Source organism: Phascolarctos cinereus, unplaced genomic scaffold (assembly GCF_003287225.1).
Source record: "Phascolarctos cinereus isolate Bilbo 61053 unplaced genomic scaffold, phaCin_HiC Scaffold_5;HRSCAF=322, whole genome shotgun sequence".
Lineage (NCBI taxonomy): Eukaryota > Metazoa > Chordata > Mammalia > Diprotodontia > Phascolarctidae > Phascolarctos > Phascolarctos cinereus.
In genome coordinates, this window is record NW_027555958.1 from 20,817,065 (window position 1) to 20,838,496 (window position 21,432).

Sequence of the window (21,432 nt, forward strand, 5' to 3'; positions counted from 1 at the left end):
CTTTTGGTCACTCAAGACATGGAACAGAGCACCTGAAAGGACGGCCACAGGGGAGACATGGGGGAAGCCCATTAAGACTTTTGGAATGTCTCCAATTTCCCATATGACTAGTTGACCCCGATGGAATGATAGACTTGCTCTGTATCTCTCTAGGACACTTTCTTTACACACCATCCCAGCTCTCTCAGAAGGAGGCTCCTTGTCTATTCCAGACACCTAAAGAGAACAAAATCAAAGGAAAGAAATGCAAAGGTGTTTGGGAGGGAAGGCACCAGTAGTAGTGGGGAACAGAAAGGGCATCAGCCGTGTAGAATGGGGTATTGGATGTGCGTACTGAGGAGAGAGATACGAGGCCCAGGGAGTGAGGGAGACCAGTGCCAGAATGGGACGTGCCGAGTGCCAAGGCGGGAGATGGAGTGGCGCGTGAAGAACAGAGAGGGAGATTCCAGAGTGAAAGAGGGCTTGGAATCTCAAATGAGGCTCAAGGTCCTATGTATTTTTCCTCTGAACTCTTTGAATTCGATTTTCTTTTAGGAGGGTAAATAGACTATGGCTAGCTTTCTTCTCAACATCTACTATGAACACGCAGATAGTGTGCTCGCTTCTTCACTAGTTGCTGGAAGGTGGCGAAGTCAGGATGTTGGTGGTAATGGTGGTGCTGAAAAAAAGGAAGAAGAGAAGGGAGGAAACATTAATGAAATGGTTTTCTAAAAAATTTGTATTTTTTAAAAGTATGCATAGAAGAGGACAGGGGTAGCCATGTGGCACAGCTGATGGAGCACTGAGCTCGAAATCAGAAAGACTCACCTTTATGAGTTCAAATCTGGCCCCAGAAGCAAGTCACTTCACTCTGTTTGCCTCAGTTTTCCTCATCTGTAAAATGGGCTGTAGAAGGAAACGGCAAACCACTCCAGCATCTCCGCCAAGAAAACCCTAAGTGGAGTCATAAAGAATCAGACGTGATTGAAAAATGACTCAACAACAAGAAATAGAAGGGATAAAAGTTTGGAAAGGGACATGGACAAGCAAGACAATAGTAGAACTACAGAACTGGAGCTAGTAAATCCTATTCAGTCCAAAATAGCACAGAATTTAGAATGTAGAGTAGAAGGCCCAGAATTTAGGAATACCTGGCCAGACCAAGTCCTTCTTTGTGTAAATTGACAGCCTTGTTCTTCTAGTGTTACAAGAAAGAAGCTAGCTGCACATAAGGGAAATTTGAAGTCTTATATACAATCTTCTTTTTCTATTTTTTGTATAAGGAAATGTTCATGTTTGTCAAGTTCATAAAGATAAAAATTTAAAGATGAAATAAGGATAGAAAATTCAACTTAAAAATAATCCACAGGGGGAAAAATCCAAGAAGCATAAAACACATGACCTTAGACGATTGTACACAAATGCACAGAGTTTGAGTAAGAAGCAATTAGAGATATGAGAGTCAGAGATGTAAGGGAGTAAATTAACTTGCCATGTTAGTGCAACGAGGTGAATTTGACCTCAAAAATGTCCCTGAGACGTAATGGGAGGTGACCCACGACTGAGATATGGCTCTGAAAGGGTGTATATGGCATATATCTTCTTTTTAAAATTATTTTAAGTTCATTATTTATTTATTTTTAGCATTTATTTCTTTTTAAATGTTGAGTTCCAAATTCTTTCCTTCCTTCCCACATCCTTCCACACCCAATGAGGAGGCAAGCAATATGATATGAATTATACATGTGAAATGATGCAAAACATTTTCATATTAGCCACATTTTAAAAAGTAAGAAAAATAAAGAAAATGAGAAAATTATACCTCAATTTTCACTCACAGTTTCTCAGTTCTTTCTCCGGTGGGTAGCATTGTTTCATCATGAGTCCTTTTGGAATTGTCTTGGATTATTGTATTGAACAAAGTAGGCACGTCTTTCACAGTTGATCATTATGACATTGCTGTTACTGTGTGCAGCGATCTCCTGGTTCTTCTCACTTCATTTTGCAACGGTTCATATAGATCTTGCCATGTTTTTTCTGAACACCCCCCCCACATCTCATCATTTCTTATAGTACGATAGCACTCCATCACAACTATATGCCACAACTTGTTCAGCCATTCTCCAATGGGCATCCCCTTGATTTCCAATTCTTTGCCAGCATAAAAAGAGCTGCTATAAATATTTTTGTACATATAGATCTTTTTCCTTTTTCTTTGATTTCTTTGGGGTACAGATCTACTAGTATCGCTGGGTTAATGGGTAGGCACAATTTTATAGCTCTTTGGGCATAGTTCTAAGTTATTCTCCAGAACGGAACAATTTCCAACTATCTCAACAATATTTTAGTGTACTTATTTTCCCTCATTCCCTCCAGCGTTTGTCATTTCTGATAAGTGTGAGGTGATACCTCAGAGTTGTTTTAACTTGCCTTTATCTAAGTGATAGTGATTGCGAGCATTTTTTCATAAGATTACAAATAGCTTTCATTTCTTCTTCTGAAAACTGCCTATTTATATCCTTTGACCATTTATCAATTAGGAAATGGCCTTTATTTTTATAAATCTGACTCAGTTCCTTAACATTTGAGAAACGGGGCCTTTATCAGAGAAACGTGCCATAAAATTTTTTTATATTACTTCATTGTCTATGGTGTCTTGTCCTGTTCAGTTGTTTTCATTTGTGTCAACTCTCCGTGACTCCATTTAGGGTTTTCTTGGCAAAAATAATGGAATGATTTGCCATTTCCTTTCCTAGCTCATTTTGCAGATGAAGAAATGAAGGCAAACAGGGTGAAATGACTTACCCAGGGTCACACAGCTAGTAAGTATCTGATTTGAATTTAAGTCTTCCTGACTCTAGGCCCAGCACTCTATCCACTGAGCCAGCTAGCTGCCCATTGTCTATAGTAACTTTCAGCAAAATGTTGATCACCTTTTAATCATCTCTATTTTTTTTTTGCCCTTGCATTGTCTGAGATCATGATTGCTCCTCCTGCCTTTTTTATGTACTTCAGCTGAAGCATAATAGACTCTGCTCTAGCCCTTTATTTTAACTCTCTGTGTGTCCAAGTGTGTCTCTTGTACGATATGTTGTTGGATTGTGGCTTCTAATCCACTCTGTTACCCACTTCTGTTTTATGGGCTGACTCAGCCCAGGTACATTCACAATTATGATTACTGTGTATTTCTCTCCATCCCATTTCCTTCTGTTCCTTCTCCTCTCTTTCTTTTTATTCTGTCCTTTCTTAAGAGTTTGTTTTGCTTCTGACCAATTGCTTCCCTTAATCCACACTCCCCTTTATCATCCCCCCCATATCTTTTATTCCCTTCCCCTCCTATTTCTTTGTTAGGTAGGATAGCTTTCTATACCCAACTGTGTGTGTGTGTGTGTGTGTGTGTGTGTGTGTGTGTGTGTGTGCGCGCGCGCGCGCGCGCGCGCGTGTGTATTCTTCCCTCTTTGAATCAGTTCAATGAGTGTGAGGTTCAAGCATTTCCTGTTTTCCACTTCACTGCAAAAACTCTTCTTTGCACACCTCTTTTATGTGAGAAAATTTTCCCCTTCTACCTCTCTCTTCCCCCCGCTCCCAGTACAACCCTCTTTCTCACCCCTTCATTTTTTTTGGGAGATCATCTCAATAGAATCGACTTATACTATGCCCTCTGTCTATGTAGATCCTTCTAACTCCTCTAATAATGATAAAGTTCTTCGGAGTTACATGTACCATCTTCTCACATAGGAATGCAAACAGTATAACTTTATTGAATCTCTTATGACTACTCTTTCACGTTTATCTTTTTATGCTTCCCTTCAGTCTTGTGTTTGAATGTCACATATATTTTCCTTGAGAGAACAGAGTATGTACAAAATCTGATTCCATGGGGACATTGCATATTCTTCATGGGAGGAAATCCAAGAAAGCATGTAAGGGAAGAACGTTTGGATAAAGATCAAAGGAGGCAGTAATGGAAGCTATTTTGTCATTGGAAGTATTCTACAGACCATCTGTATAGGAAGAGGAAATGGATGAAGAGTTCAGGAAACAGATTACAAGCCTGGATCAGAGGCATGACATCATCATAAAAGGGGACTCAAGTACTGAGACATCTGCTGGAATTCTTCATCTGTCCCAAACAGAGAAGATAATCCTTTCTGGCCTTTCTTTACTGATAACTTCATTTTTCAAAAGGTAGAGGAAGCAATGAGGAGGCAATAGTCATCCAGGACCTGAGTCTTACCAGCAAGAAGAAGCTAGCTTCTGAAGGAGGAATGAGAAGACCCTGGGGAAATGATCACTCCCTTCTCAACTTTGTGATATTGGAGAAGAAAGCTGGAAGGTCTGGCCTGGACCCTCAATTTTGGGAGTGCAGATTTCAAAGGATTTAGAGCAAACATACATGGTCCCATGGATTAAAATTCTATAGGAAAATCAGCGCAGAAGTGGTGGGAAATCACCAAGAATGAAGTTCTAAAGACAAAAAAAGCAATTCATACTTCTGAGAAAGTTTTTGTCTTCCTCATCTTCTCCTCAATCAAATCCTGGACAAAGACCCGGGAGTCACCTTGGACTCAATGGGTGAGCTTTTGCATTACTTTGCTGGGAACGAGGCCTTCACCTCATGGCCAGGCTACCACCTTAAAACCAAGCCACGGTGTATGTTATATGCCACACCCCCTTCTTTCTCTGCTTTAGGTGTTGTTTTTCCTTGAGAATGTAAGCTCCTTGAGGGCAGGCACTATTTGTTTACATGGGTTTGTATTTCTAGTGCTTAACACAGTGATTGCATATGGTGAGTATTTAATAAATGCACTATCTATCCACCCATATCTATCTATCTATCTATCTATCTATCTATCTATCTATCTATCTATCTATCTATCTGTCTATCTATCTATCTATCTATTTCTTGCTATCTCTATATCTATCTACTCATCCATCCATATCTATCTATCCACCCAGCTCTCTCATCTTTCTTTCTTTTTCTTTCTTTCTGTCCATTTTTTTCACTCTAGCTCTATATCTATCTACCCGCCAATCTATAACTATCTATCCACCTAGCTCTCTCTCCTCATCCATTCATATCTATCTATCTATCTATCTATCTATCTATCTATCTATCTATCTGTCTGTCTATTTCTCCCTCTCTATATATATCTATCTACTCACCCATTCACATCTATCTATCCATCCACCCAGCTCTCTCTCTCTCATCTATTCATTTCTTTCTATCATCTATCTTTTTCTCTATCTGCCCACCCATCCATATCTATCTATCTATCTATCTATCTATCTATCTATCTATCTATCTATCTATCTATCTATCTATCTATCTGTTTATCTGTCTGTCTGTCTATCCATCCATCCATCCATCCATCCATCCATCCATCCATCCATCCATCCAGCTCTCTTCATCTCTATCTGACCAATATGGAGTTGGATGCTAAGAGGAGCAGAGAGATAGTAAGAGAACAGGAAGCTGTCCTTGATGAGCCCAAGTCACCAGACCCTGATAAGCTGCATCTGAGGTCTTGGAAAGAACTAACAGATTTCTGTGGAAGCCTTCCCTCTCCTCCCTGACCCTCAGCTGAGCTGCTAGCTCTCTTCCTCCCCAAACCACCTTGTCTACATGTACATAAGATCATAGATTTAGATCTGGAAGGGACCTTAGATGACATCAAGTCTTGTGCCCTCATTTTACAGATGTGTAAACTAAGGCACAGAGGTCAAATGACTTATCCAGGGTCTCATAGCTAGTAAGTGTCTGAGTTAGGATTCAAACCCAGGTCTTCCTGGTTCTAGCTCTCTACCTGCTACATCAAGCTGCCTCTCATGTTTTCTCCACTATTGGAATGTAAGCTCCCTGAGGGGAGGGACTATTTTTCATTTTTCTTTGTATCTCCAGTGTCTAGCTCAGTGTTTAATAAATGCTTATTGGTTGGTTTATTGATATTATGGCTGAGCCATTGTTAGTAATTTTTGAAAGATTGTGGGAAATCTTAGAGGTGTCATAGGACTGAAGAAAAGCAAATATTGACCCCCAAAAGGAATGAACAGAGCCAGTAAACTATAGAATGATGAGCTTTATTTTGATTCCTGGCAAAATTCTAGGATGAGCTATTAAAGGCATAGGCAATAAATATTTGGAGAAGGAAATGATCCCAAAGAGCTAACATGACTCCAGCCAGAACAGGTCCTACCAACCCAGCCTCATTTCCTCTTGTGACAAGGTTATGTGACTGGTAGATCAAGGACATACCACAGAGGTTACCTAGATTTAGCAAAATATTTGACAAAACTCATGCAATTCTTGTGGCAAAGATGGAGAAATGTGAGCTAGACAACTGTACAGTTATATGAATCTGGGAGTGGTTGAATGACCCAGTCTCAAAGAATAGTTATGAAGAGTTCAATGTCAGCTTGGAAGAAAGTCTCTACTGGAGTGCCCCAGGGATCTATGCTTGGCTCTATGTTGTTTAACATTTTTGGCAATGATTTGGAGAAAAGCATATATAGCTTTCTTATCATATCTGCCTATTATTTGCACTTTACTCACAGGGTAATTGTGAGGGCCAAATTAGATAACATATGTAAAGTGTTCTGCAAAACTTCAAGTATGATACAGGGTGTCCCAAAGATCTTAGTGCCATTTAAAGTCATTTAAACTTAAGCAACTTAAGTTACAATAACTTAAAACTGCTCAAAATATAAGTTACAATAATTTAAGACTGCACTAAGATTTTTGGGACACCCTGTATACATGGTAGCAATTTTTGTATTATGCAAGTGTAGAAGGGGAGGATAGGGGTCCAGTAAGATTATGATGGGCTAGGACATTGGTTCAAATCAAATCAGATGAAATTAAGTAGAGATAAAAGCAAAATTTTACAGTTGGGTTCAAAAAGTCAGCTTCTCAAAGATGAGATCAATTCACAAACATTTATTATGTGTCATGGGCCAGAGAGCAAGCCTGAGAAAGATCCTGAGGCATTTTTATGTACTGAAAGGAGTCAAAAGCTCTTACAAGCTTAGAATGCATTAAAGGAAGGTTGGATTAAGGAACTGGCAGTCCCAATGTACCCCATCTTTCCTGGTCAGACCCCACCTGGAATAGTGTGTTCAGTTCTGAGCACCACATTTCAGGAAGGAGGTTCACATGCCCAGAGAAGGGTTAGCAGAATCTTTGGATCATAAATCAAGGACTGAAGGGACCTGAGAGGTCATCTGACCATCTCCCTTCACTTTACAGATGAGGAAAGAGACTCAAAATCAATAATGCCATAGGAGGATCAGATAACAACATTAATCAGACTAGGGGACGTTGAGCCTGAAGAGCTGATGGCTTCTCTTCATGTATCGTTGGGGAGGGGGGTGGCCTTTGGAAGTTCGGAGGTCTGTCATGCAGAAGATAGAGATTGCACTTACTCTCCTGGGTCCCAGAGGGCAGAACTAGCAGCCAGGGGGTGAGGCTCCACATAATGGAAAGTGACCCCTCCAATTGGAGCTGCCCCCAAGGGCAATGGGCCGCTTCAGGAAGTGGAGGCATCCTCCTCACTGATGGTTTTCAAGAAAAGAATGAATGACTTGTCCAAGGGGCAGAAAGGGGATCCTTTCTTATCAAAGGGCTTGACTGCTTTGTGTCTGATGTCATTTCCAATGCTTCCATTTGGTGACTGTAAATTGTCTCAATGGTAGGACATTTGACAGTAGAGTCTTGTCCCAATGTGTGGTTGGGTCCATGGTCTAGACATTGGTTGGTCTGAGGATAGTAGGTAGTGGAAATGTTCTTTGATTTGCAGGGCTATGAAAAGGGCTCCCTGGGAGTGGGACATGAACTGTGTAGCCCACCATTAGAGCTAAAGTGAGCAGGGAAGCCATAACATTTTCCGAAGAAACAATTGTGTTGTCTTCACATTGGGAAGGGGGATCTGGTGTCGCAGGAAGTGGACCATCAGAGCCAGGACTAGAATCCGAGTCCAGATTCCTTTCTACTGAACTACTCAGGATGAAGGCTTCTCACTTAACCTTGGTCACCTGGTCTGGGTTCTGAGCCCTTTAATGGAATATTTTTTATATTTTAAATATTTTAAAGGAATATTTTTTTAGGATTCCCTTTTTAAAAGAAATGTTGTTTTGACATCATCCTCCCCACCCAGAGAACCATCCCTTAAAACATTGACTAAAAAAGATTAAAATAATCAGTTCAGCCAAACTATGCAATATATCAATCTAATCTGAAAGCACACGTTGCCTTCCATACCTCTATAAAGAAGGGAGGGAGGTACACACCTTTTCACGTGCCTCCTTTGAGGTCAAGCTTGTTCATTATAAATACCCCGTGTCAATTCCTATTCCTGTTACTGTTTGTTCCATTGACATAGTTGTGGTCATTGTGCACCTTGTTTTCCTGGTTTTGCTTACTTCTCCCCATGTCATCAGTTCAGAAGTCTTCTGATGCTTCTCTGAATTTTCACATTCCATCCCATTCATGTGTCATGGGTTGTTTCACCATTCCCCAATCAATGAGAATTTATGAAGTATTCATTTTTATACAGCCTCCATTTCTGAATGCATCTCTTGGCCTCATCAACCCAGAGAGTTATCCTTGGCAACAAAAAATACAAATGGAAAGAAAAAAAACCCCATCAGTTCAGCAAAGACAAACAATTTGTCCTTTGAGTGTGATCCCCCACCCCTGCCATTAGAATGTGAGTTCCTTGAAAGCAGGGATTGGCTTTTTCTTTGTACCCTCAATGCATAGCACAATGCCTGGCACATGGTAAACACCTAATTACTCCTTGCTGGGTGATTCCTCACCCAGATGACTCCTACTTGGATTCCCCATCTCCTCCTTCTGAAGACACTGATTAACATTCTCACTCTCAGAACTCCAGCAAACATTTGAAGGAAATAAGGAGGCCAGCCTCCTTACCTACCCCCTCCCAGGCTGAAGGAATGGGGGAGGTGTAGTTTGGAGAAGAGAAGACTTGGGGGTCTGAGAGCTGACTTCATGAATGGAAGGGCTGTCACATGGAAGAGGAGTTAGATGTGCTCTCTCTTTTAGAAAGGAGAAGAGGAGCAAGAGGGGCTAGAAATCTAGAGAGGTGGATTTCACTTTGCCATTTCTTCTCACCTACCTAAAATGGGCTAAATGCTTTAAGTAGTCAGAGGATCCTAGGACTAGAAAACACCTCAGAGGCCATAGAGTCCACCTCTACCTTTATTTTACTGACGGGAAAACTGAGGCTGAGGAAGTGACTTGCCCAAGGTCACACAGGTAGTACGTGATAGAGGCAGAATTTGATGCTAGGTTCTGAGCCTCCAGACCCAGAGCTCTTTCCACACTTTCCACTTCTACCACTCTGTCTTCCTCAATTGAGGTCTTCAAGCCAAGGCAGAATCCTTTGTCAGGGATGTCAACAGTTTCTGTTCTGCTAGCAGTTGGGCTAGCTGGCCACTAATGTCCTTTGTGCTCTGGGGTTCTATGAACCTGCTGACCAAGTGTCTTTGCTCTCATTGGGCGGCTCTAAAGAGCTACTGGAGGTTGGAGAAAGGAGGCAAGGGGGGGAGCTGATGGGACTGAGGGTGAGACCCACAGGGTTCTTCGAGGGTGCTTTTGGTTCGAGGATATTCTGATCACTTAATCTTTGGAGAAGAAACTCCTGGTATGAGACCAATGTTGCCAGGACTTCCCTTCCCTTACTCATCTCAGGGCTTCCTTTCCCTTGGCCTTCCGCCTGCCCTGCCACCCCAGAAGGAAGGTGCTAGTATCTACACAGTAAATTGGCACAGCAGCGAAAGTACAGTCTGCACTAAGAATCTCTCCTGTGTCCCCTGCTTTTCTCTCCCAGATCTCCTAGTTCCATGCTCTTCTCCTTCTTCTATGTAGCTTTCGTCTGGGGGAGAGAACCCTCCCACCTGACTGGGGTTTCTGCCCTGCCTGAAGATACGGTCACATGGCTTCCTTCTGTGGGTCAGTGGGAGCAGCAGGAGGAGCTGGGGGTCCTGCACCCTGAACATCCCCTCCAGTCAGGCTAGACTAGTTCTGGGCAGGCTGCACTCCTCTTCTGCTTCTCCCAGCCTTTGTCGGTTGCAGTGGAAAGAGAACTGGACATAGTCATAGACTCAGAGAAACGGGGTTAGAATCTCACCTCAGACGCTAACTGTCTGTGCGACCTTGGACAAATCACTTCATATTCTTGGGCCTCTGAGATGACCCTCCTGCCAAGAGCTCTCTGCTGCTTTGAAGCATCCTTTCCTGTCTCTTAGAAACCCTAGGAGTGAGACAGAGTGAGTGGTCAGGACAGTTGCAGGGGGGTACCTGGTGTCTCACAGCAACCACGTGTCCATGGAAACAGTGCCTTCTCACATGAAAGTATCTGTGAAGTCATCCACTGTTCAGGTGGCCAGAAAGGAGCCAGGATGGCAGACACTCTCCGAGTCTGATCGAGCATTCCAGGTATTGTGCTTCAAACAGTAAAGATCTCAGTGTTGGCGAGGCCAGCTCAGGGTTAGGGAGGGAAAGGGGGAAGGCCAATTCTCATCACACACGTTAAGATGTTACCCAGGGGGCAGCTAGGTGGCGCAGTGGATAGAGCACCAGCCCTGGAGTCAGGAGGACCTGAATTCAAATCTGACTTCAGACACTTACTAGCTTGCTATGTGACCCTGGGCAAGTCACTTAACCCCCATTGCCTCCAAAATAAAAAAAAAAAGATGTTCCCCAGGCCTCCCTCATTATGTCCTCCTCCCCCACCCAACACCCCCTTCTCCATCCTGCCTCTAACAACCTCTCTCTGGAGTCTAGACTACAGTGGATCCTCCATCACATGCCTCTTTGCCAGGGCTGGTCTTACCCCTTTAGCACCCTGGGCCTCAGTTTTCTTATCTGTAAAGTAAGAGAGTTGGACTATATGGCCTCTGAGTGTCCCTTCCAGACCCGGGGCTACGGTCTTTTCGCCAGGCAAAGTCTTCCACCTCCGAGCATAGGATTTGAGCTCCATATCTAGAAAGGACCCCAGAGGTCATCCTGGGCAACCTTGTTATTTTGCAGATGAGGAAACTGAGGCCTGGGGAGGTGAATGGTCACATGGGTCACTTTCAAGCATCAGGGATGAGGCTGGAGCTCAGTCTCTGGACCACATTGCTCCTCTCCCCTCTCCCCTCCCAACTTGTTTTTTTTTTTCCAATCTTTTTTTTTATTAACTTATTTTGATTCATCAACAATCACTTCCATATGCTTTTGAGTTGAAAATTTTTCTCCCCCTTCCCCCCACCCTCCCCAAGACAGCGCACAATCTGATATAGGCTTTACATTTATGTATCCATTAAACATATTTTCACATTAGTGAAGCCGTAAGTAAAAATTAAAACCAATAGGAGAAACCATCAGAAAGATGAAACAAAACTCAACAGAAGGTAAAAATAAGTGATAGCGATTCGACTTCCATTGTTCTTTCTTTGGATGTAGACAGCATTTTCCATCCGAGGCCTCTGGAGATGTCTTAGATCCTCATAATGCTGAGAAGGGTTCAATTCAACAATCTTAGTCATTGCATAACGTGGCTGTTATTGTGTACAAAGTCCTCTTGGTTCTGCTCACTTCACTCAGCATCAGACCATATAAGTCTTTCCAGGTTTTTCTGAAGTCAGCCTGTTCATCATTTCTTATAGCACAATAGTATTCCATTACATTCATATACCACAACTTGCTCAGCCATTCCCCAATTGATGGGCATCCTCTCAATTTCCAATTCTTTGCCACCACAAAAAGAGCTGCTATGAATATTTTTGTACATGTGGGTCCTTTTCCCATTTGTTTGATCTCTTTGGGATATAGCCCTAGAAGTGCTATTGCTGGATCAAAGGGTATGCACATTTTTGTAGCCCTTTGGGCATAGTTCCAAATTGTTCTCCAAAATGGTTGGATCATTTCACAACTCCACCAACAATGTATTAGTGTTCCAATTTTCCCACATCTTCTCCAACATTTATCATTTTCCTGTTTTGTCATGTTGGCCAATCTGATAGGTGTGATGTGGTACCTCAGAGTTGTTTTGATTTGCATTTCTCTAATCAATAATATTTAGAGCATTTTTTCATATGACTATAGATGGCTTTAATTTCTTCATCTGAGAACTGTCTGTTCATATCCTTTGACCATTTATCAATTGGGGAATGGCTTGTGTTCTTATAAATTTGTCTTAATTCTCTATATATTTTAGAAATGAGGCCTTTATCAGAGAGACTGGTTGTAAAAATTCTTTCCCAATTTTCTACCTTCCTTCTAATCTTAGTTGCTTTGGCTTTGTTTGTGCAAAAACTTTTCAATTTAATGTAATCAAAATTATCCATTTTGCTTTTCAAATTTGTTCTCTATCTCCTGTTTGGTCATGAATTCTTCTGTTCTCCATAGATCTGATAGGTAAACTATTCCTTGTTCTCCCAGTTTACTTATGGTATCAGCCTTTATATCTAAGTCATGAACCCATTTTGACTTTATTTTGGTATATGGTGTGAGATTTGGGTCTATGCCTAGTTTCTGCCATACTCTTTTTGAGTTTTCCCAGCAGTTTTTTTCAAAGAGTGGGTTCTTATCCCAGAAGCTGGGGTCTTTGGGTTTATCAAATATAGATTACTATAGTCATTGACTACTGTGTCTTGCATATTTAACCTATTCCACTGATCCACCTCCCTATTTCTTAGCCAGTACCAAGCAGTTTTGATGATTGCTGCTTTATAATACAATTTAAGATCTGGAATTGCTAGGCCACCTTCCCCTGCATTTCTTTTCATTAGTTCCTTTGATATTCTGGACCTTTTGTTTTTCCAAATGAATCTTGTTATTATTTTTTCTAACTCTATAAAATAATTTTTGGTAGTTTGATTGGTATGGCACTGAATAAGTAAATTAGCTTAGGTAGGATTGTCATTTTTATTATATTAGCTCGGCCTACCCATGAGCAACTGATGTTTTTCCAATTATTTAGATCTGATTTTATTTGTGTGAAAAGTGTTTTGTAATTGTGTTCATAGAGTTCCTGGGTTTGTTTCGGAGGTAGACTCCTAAATATTTTATAATGTCTACAGTAAGTTTAAATGGGATTTCTCTTTCTATCTCTTGCTGTTGGGCTTTGTTGGTAATATATAGAAATGCTGATGATTTATGTGGGTTTATTTTATAGCCTGCAACTTTGCTAAAGTTGTTTATTATTTCAAGTAGTTTTTTACTTGATTCTCTAGGATTCTCTAAGTATATCATCATGTCATCTGCAAAGAGTGATAGCTTTGTTTCTTCTTTGCCTATTCTAATGCCTTCAATTTCTTTTTCTTCTCTTATTGCTAAAGCTAAGGTTTCCAGTACAATATTGAATAACAGTGGTGATAATGGACATCCTTGTTTCACCCCGATCTTATTGGAAATGCTTCTAGCCTGTCCCCATTACATATAATGCTTGCTGAAGGTTTTAGATATGCTATTTATTATTTTAAGGAAGACTCCATTTATACCTATGCTTTCTAGTGTTTTTAATAGGAATGGGTGTTATTTTATCAAAAGCTTTTTCTGCATCTATTGAGATCATCATGTGCTTTCTGTTGGTTTTGTTGTTGATATGCTCAATGATGCTGATAGTTTTCCTAATATTGAACCAACCCTGCATTCCTGGTATAAATCCTACCTGGTCATAGTGTATTATTCTTGTGATAAGTTGCTGCAATCTACTTGCTAGTATTTTGTTTAAAATTTTTGCATCTATATTCATTAGAGAAATTGGTCTATAATTTTCTTTCTCTATTTTGACTCTTCCTGGTTTAGGTATCAACACCATATTTGTATCATAAAAAGAATTTGGTAAGACTCCTTCTTCACCTATTTTCCCAAATAGTCTATATAGTATTGGAATTAATTGTTCTTTAAATGTTTGATAGAATTCACATGTAAATCCATCTGGCCCTGGAGATTTTTTCCTAGGGAGTTCATCAATGGCTTGTTCAATTTCTTTTTCAGAGATGGGGTTATTTAAGTATTTTACTTCCTCTTCGGTTAATCTGGGCAATTTATATTTTTGTAAATATGTATCCCATTTCACTAAGATTGTCAAATTTGTTGGCATATAGTTGGGCAAAATAATTCCTAATTATTGTTTTAATTTCCTCTTCCTTGGTGGTAGCTTCGTCCTTTTCATTCTTGATACTAGTAATTTGGTTTTCTTCTTTCTTTTTTTTTAATTAAATTAACCAAAGGCTTATCTATTTTATTGGTTTTTTCATAAAACCAGCTCATACTTTTGCATTCCATTACAGTATTTTCTTAAAACCAGCTCCGATCTCCCCTTTCATAACACCATGAATCTGAATCACAGGGTGGAAAGGTGAGGAACTGAAGGATAGAGAGAGAATTCCAAAGCATCACCCAAGGGACCAGGGATATTTAGTCTGGAGGAGAGAAAACATGGGGTGGGGCTGGATGATGGACTTCAAGATCTGAAAGGCTGTTATGGGAAAGGGGGGTAGGAAGGGAGAGCAATGGATGTAAGACGTGGCAAGGCAGATGCTGACAATATTTAGGAATAAGTTAGTTTTTGTAATCACCTCTGGTGCTGGAATATGGGGGATGGTGCCTCTGATCCTCTTCAGTGCACCCTCCTGACCCTCCAACACAGCCAGGGGTGTCCCCACCCCACTGCTTATGCACTCACCTGCCTGTGCTGGCTCCTTCTTGCCCCCACTGCGTCTCTGAGGCACAGCTGGGTCTGGCGTTCCTTGTCAGCAGAGGCTCCTGCGATCTTCTCCAGGTCAGATGCCCAACTCCCCTCAGTGTTCCAGAGGTAAAAGTTCCTGTGGCTAGGGCAGAGGTAGCCTCTCAAACCAGCTAACCCCGGTCTTACCACTTGTTTAAGCAGCTTGGCTTGTTATTGAAGCAAACCGAGCCTGGAGGTGTTTACTCTTTATAGGGAGGAAATCTTGTCCAGGATTTTTCTTCAGATCTTCTTCAATTATCCCAGAATAACCCTCTTCTGCCCCTACTCTTATTTGTTTTCATGGCTCTATGTTTGTCCAGAGGAGCTATTTTATCTCTTTTGTGGAGGAAAATATTGAGAGCTTGAAATTTTCTAACCTACTCCGCCATCTTCCCAGAATCATCTCTCCTTACCTTGATACCTTGATAGAGTGGAAAGAACATCGTTCTTGTATTCAGAAGAGTGGAGTTTGAACCATGAATCTGTGTGACATTGAACAAGTCTAGTTAACTTCTCTTGGCCTTAGTTTCTTCATCTGCAAAATATCGAGGTTGGATTGGAAGATTCTACCCAAGTTCCTTCTCCCTCTAAATCCTAGAACCCCAAGACCCCTGTGGGATTGAGATGATCAGGACTTCTTTCCATGATGAGGAGGTGGGACAGCACCAGGCTGCAGTGGAAACAGCTCTAGATTTGAAGTGAGAAGCCTTGGGTTCAAATCCTGACTGTCACTTCTTAGCTGTGTGACCTTGGGTCTTTCTTAACCTCTCTGGGCCGCAGGGTATATAAATCTGTGATCCCATGCCCCACTTTCTTGTCATAATTCATTGGGATGGGCTTGGCTGCATTTTGTCATTGCCAGCTAAGTTTAGAGTCAGAATAATAGGTGACATTTCTATAGCTCTTAGAAGTTTGCATGGTACTTTCCGTACTGATCTTATTTGAACCTGTTGTTGTTTAATCAATTTGTTGTGTCTGACTCTCTGTGACTGCATTTGGGGTTTTCTTGGCAGAGATACTGGAGTGGTTTGCCATTTTCTTCTCCAGCTCATTTGACAAATGAGGAAAACTGAGGCAGAGTGAAGTGACTTGCCCAGGGTCACACAGCTGGGACATGTCTGAGGCTGGATTTGAGTCTTCCTACACTATGGCACCCCCTAGCTGTCCCCATCCATCCATTCTCTTCTATCCATACTCTTCCTGACACCATCTTTGATTCCCAATCTTCTCCATCAGCCCTCACCGGTCATGTGGTGACTTGCCCACATCTGCCATACACTTTCTGTGTGGCATCATGATTATTTGAGACTGGACCTGTGATTTTATTGGTATAAAGAGTTCTCAGGGAGGAAAAACTCCCTTTGCTGGTGTCAATCTTCCTCTGCTCTGCATTTATAGTTCTACTGCCTGGGGGCAATGAGAGATTAGGTGACTTGCCCGGGGTCACACAGTCTGTATGGGCCAAAAGGCAGATCTTGAACTCAGGTCTTCCTACCTCTGAATCCAGCCTTTTATCTACTATCCCATGCTGCCTGTCATTTTTTCACATCAGATATATCCCGATGCAAAAGTACGTTTGAAAAAATGCATCCAACGTGAAACAGAAATATTTGTTGAATTTGTTTCTTTTTGTCCCTGTGGACATTTGAGAATATTTAGTCCCATGGAAGGTCAGAGCTAGATGGGCCTTTAAAGGGCTTCCAGTCAAAAAGCTCTTAACTTTTGAATAGTAGACCCTTTGGTAGTCTGGTGATGCCTGTGGAGGAATAATAAAATAATAAAAAGAAATGCTAAATTTCAGTTGGAGGTCAATGAAAACAAAGGGGGTCAGTTTTTCCCATCCAAGTTCACAGACCCTCTTAAATCTATCCACCGATCCCTGTGGATCCCAGGTTAAGAAATTATTTTCTAGTATTATTCTTTCATTGGATAGAAGAGGCCCAGAGAGGGTGTATATTCTGGCAAAGGTAGTACAGGGATCAGTTGCAGACCCAGGGCTCCGATCCGGGCGTCCCAGGCCATGCTGGGCAGTGTCTTCTAGAATGAGGTCCCATAGTCCCTTTGCTGCACCCCAATCCTTCCATGTCCCTGACTCACTAAGGCTGGTTTCTTTTGCCTCCCTCAACCCCTTTAGCTTTTCCAGAATCGGATTCATCTCTACAATTTTCTGCTTCTGAAGATCTTCATCTTCAACCACTGGGTGTCAGGGTTGGCCCAGGAAGCAGAGGGCTCTGTGTGCCTGGCCCCTGCCCCACCCCGCTCCTGCCTCTTCTGTCCCCTGGGCTCCATAATGAGGAGCCTGGTGACCCTGTGGAGTGCTTTGCTGTTCCTGGCTCTCCGTCTGCCTGGCCTGGTCCTCAGGCACATGTTCAACTCTCACTTCACCTTTTGCCATCTCTGCCAAGCAGCCTGTAGCCACCTGGGCTTCTTCTGGGGCATCAGGAAGAACCTGCTCCATTATTGGCTTCAAAGCTTGCTATTTGGGGTCCTGCTGGTCCTCCTGGTCACTTGGAGGCTCTGCCAGACAGCCCACCACTTCACCATCAAGCATCTGAAACGACTGGTGAGGAGGCAGGGGTCTGGGCCAGGCCTGGACCTAGGGAGTGGGCACATCAATGATCAGTAGGAGTCGTTGGTGGGGGTGGAAACTGGAGTGGTTAGTAGGGAGCATGGTCAGTCAGGGTGGATGTACATGGTTAGCAGGCATGGTCTATAGGCATAGGCTAGTTGGGGGTGGGTCTTGATGGGTAACAGTAGGTCAGGAGGGCTGAATGTTGGAATGGTTTATTTGGGATTGTCAGAATAGATGTTGGGGTGATCATTATGGGACATGATTAGTAGGAGAGGTAAGGAGCACGGGTAATAGAATGGTTAGCTGGAGTGGATGTTAAGGACGTAGTAAATAGGAGAAATGAGAGGCTGGTCAATAAGTATGGGTTAATTGGGGTAGATATGGTGTGATCAATGGAGTAGGTCAACAGGGTTGAATACTGGAATGGTGTGTGGAGTCTATGATCAATAAGAAGGAAATGTATACAGATGTTGTGATCAGTGGAGGATGTGGCCAATTGGAGAGGTCAGGAAATGGTCAACAGCAGTAGTTAGTTGGGGGGATGTTGGGAGTGATCAATAGGGGACCTAGTAAATATAAATGGTCAAGGTTGGTTACTAGGAATGATTTTCTGCCAGTAGGCATTGATGGGTAATCAATAGAGTAGGTCAGTAGGGGTGAATGTTGGAATGGCTTGTGGAGGCATAGTTGATGGGAGTGGTAAGTCAGTATGGATTGGAGCAGTCAATATGGGACATGATCAGTAGAGAGATAAGGGGATTGCTTGATAATAATGATTAGCCGGAGTGAATTTTGGAGGCACAGTAGTAAATAGGAGAGATCAGAGGGAGGTCAATAGGAGTGGTCAGTCCAGGCCTCATGGTCACTGGGCATGGCCAACAGGCGAGATAAGTAGGATAGAGATTATCATGGTCGGGGGGGTCAATAGGAGTGGGTAGACAGTAGGGAGAGGTCAGTCAGTGGAAAATATGGTTCTATAAACCATGGGACTGGTCAGGGGGTGATCAGTAGGAGTGTTAAAATAAGGGGCAGTGCTGGAGCGGCCAGTGGGGATGGATAGCTTGTTTGATCTGTTCTAGGCGCCTTTGGATAACCGGCTTTCCCTGGAGTTCCTGAGCCTGTTAAAGTGGCTGTACTGGCAGCTGGAGAGCACAGCCGCCCTTACCTCTTGGCACCTGGCCTATGTAGTCACCTGGACCACCTGCCTGGCCTCCCACATGCTCCAGGATGCCTTTGAGCACACAGCCCAGCTAGCCCAGGCCCAAGAAGGGGAGATGGACATGCTGTGGGAGGACAGTACCATGGAGTCATTGCTTCCTGAGGAGCTCAAAGCTTTGGATGAATAAACTGCATTTAGACCCGTCCCAAGGAAGCTGCTTGTTTGGGGCCCCCCCTTCTGGGGAGCATGGGCTGGGAGCCAGCAAGGCTAAATTCCCATAACTGGGAGGGCACATTTGATCAAGCCTCTAGCCTGACTACCGAAGCTGAGTTCAGCTCAACTGACCCTTCCTATTGGCCATGCCCCCTACTGACCACCCCAGTGTCTAGACCCACTGACCCCAATATCCACCCCTGTTGACCAATTCAGTCAAGATGGGCCATCATATTGCTGAGCTGACTGTGCCTCCCAGAGAGCCAGGTGAGACTTGTGGGGCCAGAGAAGGTACATCTGGATTGTCCCCATCTCGGGGGGAATGGTGGTGTTCATTTCTGTGTGGGTGGTCAGCGGACAGTACCACCGCCTGCTTGAGCTCCCCAGAGGGCTGAGCAGGGATGAGTCTGGGTCTCCAGACCAGTGTCACTTGTATTCTTGAAAACTCCCAATTCCCTCTACCATGCCCAGCAAAGGGCAGTGGAGCCTGGTAAGTTGGCATAGGCAGATTCTCGGTGGCAGAGGAGGTCCCAGCCCCAGCTCCAGGCTATTAATTTTCACCTCCTACCTGACTAAGCTTCTTTATCCCTAGGACTTACAGGGGTGATATCTTGGGGCTCAGGCCCCCGCTGCTCCCTCCCTTGGGTCATCGTCCATAGGACAGGGATTGCTCCAGGGCATCTCCCCCACTATGCCCAGGTCCCACTGCTCTGGCAAAGGGAGTGGTAGTCATGAAGAGACTCCAGTGTAGGGGAATTTAAGGAGGGCAGAGGCAGGGTCCCTCCAGGCAATTACCTAGCTAGGAAAGGGGGAGGCTCCTGTAATTACAGGCCTTGGGCTCTGGAGGGAGCCACACCACCATACTTAGGGGTATCCTCAGGTAACCGGGGAGATGGTTTTCTTCTGGGCAAGTCAATCTGGAAGGACCTTAAGAGTTCGTCTAGTCCAGCCCATCGTATTTCAGAGGAGGAAACTGAGGTCTAGAGAGGAAATAACTTGCATGGGGTCGCTCAGACAGCCAGTGTCAGACCTCATTTTCCACCTGTGTCTCTGGTTTCTCACCCCCGCCCCGCTTTTTTTTAAACAGAGAGGAAACCTAAGCTCCAGGAAACAGGGTGGGGTTGGAACTGGGCTGGGCCAGAGTGCTGGGGGAAAGGCAGAGGCCTGGCTGAGGCCATTCTGCTGGTGCCGGGACAGAGCCCTTTGGAAAGTGGGTCTGGTATAGCCATGACCACAGGCTATGGGTGTGGTGAGGGGGACACACCCTTGAGGATCTTGCCTAGGGAGGCTCAGTGGGAAGTTTCAACACTGCCTTGGTGTCAGAGGACCTGGGTTCAGACGCTGCCTACCTGTGTGACCTTGGACAAGTCACTATACCTCAAATAGTGCCTGGCACCTGTGAGTCCTGCTTTCTAATTCCCCTTCCCTATCTTCCTTTCATTTAACAGAGGGGAAAATCAAAGCTCCAAGAAACAGGGTGAGGTCTGGATTGGGCATTTATAGAATTTAAAATTGAGCTGAGCCCAGGGCTGGAAAGGTGAGGAGTGAGAAAGGGCGATGGTCCCTCGCTGGCTCTGTAGGTGAGTCTGATCAAAGGAGGTGGGAGGCATGAAGCCCTTGAGAGAAGGATGGCGGCCTCTGGCCCCATCCCCCTCCTCTCCCAGCTCCCTCCGATTCAATGAAGCAAACAGCCTCGGCTCTGAGCTCTGTGCCAGGCACCACCAATATTCCAAATGGATAAGGTGGACATCTGCCTTCAGGAGCTTTAGAGTTGGGCAGCTAGGTGGCACAGTGGATAGAGCACCGGCCCTGGAGTCAGGAGGACCTGAGTTCAAATCCGGTCTCAGACCAAACACTTGACACTTACTAGCTGTGTGACCCTGGGCAAGTCACTTGACACTTACTAGCTGTGTGACCCTGGGCAAGTCACTTGACACTTACTAGCTGTGTGACCCTGGGCAAGTCACTTGACACTTACTAGCTGTGTGACCCTGGGCAAGTCACTTAATCCCAATTGTCTTGTCAAAAAAAAAAGTTTAGAGTTCAATAGGGAGTGGAAGGCATGGGACCTGAACAATTACACTGGGCACTGGGCTGTAATGTATAGAAGGGAGATCTATGCACAGTGAGGATGAGGAAATCAAGGAGAGAAACATTCCCAACAGTCATCTCAACTGACTACTCTTATTGACTGTGCCCCCTACGGGCCACCCCGGTATCTAGATCCACTGACCACAATATCCATCCCAGCTGACCAACTCAGCGACCTTCAACCCCATTGTATCATAGCTTTCTAGGGCTAGAAGGGACTCTAGGAACCATCAAGGTAGCCCCACCCCCCCACATGCAGATGAGGAAACTGAGGCATGGAAAGGTTAAAGTGACTTTCCCAGGGTCATAAAGGGAGAGACCATCAGAAGTGGCATTTGAACCCAGATTTGCTGACTGCAGAGCCCAGGGCCCTTCCTACTGTGCCACACTGCCTCTGGTCAACTGTGTTTGGAGGCAGACAAGGACTGATAGACTGGAGGTCAGGGAAGACAGGCTAGAGACACACGTGGGGAAGCCGTCTTGGGAGAGGGAGACGGCATTGAACAGGACAGAGACCACACTGGATTTCAGGCTGGAATACTTGGGTTCGCGTCTTGGTTTTGTTTCTTACTGTCCGGTGTGATCTGAGCAGGACCCCTCCAGAGAGCATCCCTTTGGCCTCCCCTTCATTTCTTCTGGGCAGGTTTGAGGCTGGAAGCAGGGCTCCACCTGTCACTCCC

General features: G+C 43.8%; 1 protein-coding gene and 1 long non-coding RNA gene across 2 annotated transcripts; one reads left to right on the plus strand and one right to left on the minus strand.

The window, feature by feature from the left end:
- Positions 1 to 478: 478 nt before the first annotated feature.
- LOC110221294 (uncharacterized) lies at positions 479 to 10,285 on the minus strand. Its single transcript, XR_002328081.2, has 4 exons — positions 10,128 to 10,285; positions 8,266 to 8,580; positions 808 to 933; positions 479 to 658 (listed from the first exon to the last, which is right to left on the minus strand). It is a non-coding gene; the product is annotated as an uncharacterized LOC110221294 (long non-coding RNA).
- Positions 10,286 to 10,324: 39 nt separating this feature from the next.
- On the plus strand, positions 10,325 to 18,672 carry TMEM270 (transmembrane protein 270). The gene is made up of 3 exons (XM_021005587.1): positions 10,325 to 10,435; positions 16,852 to 17,280; positions 18,369 to 18,672. The coding sequence occupies exons 1-3, from the start codon at positions 10,325 to 10,327 to the stop codon at positions 18,633 to 18,635; spliced, it is 807 nt and encodes a 268-aa protein (XP_020861246.1). The 3' UTR covers positions 18,636 to 18,672.
- The last annotated feature ends 2,760 nt before the right edge of the window (positions 18,673 to 21,432 follow it).

Bases quoted from the DNA above. Each gene is read 5' to 3' on its own strand.
- TMEM270 (XM_021005587.1), top strand. From the start codon at position 10,325: ATGGAAACAGTGCCTTCTCACATGAAAGTATCTGTGAAGTCATCCACT. The intron at 10,436-16,851 runs GTATTGTGCTTC...CAACCCCTTTAG, and splicing joins AGTCTGATCGAGCATTCCAG to CTTTTCCAGAATCGGATTCA. The intron at 17,281-18,368 runs GTGAGGAGGCAG...GATCTGTTCTAG, and splicing joins TCAAGCATCTGAAACGACTG to GCGCCTTTGGATAACCGGCT.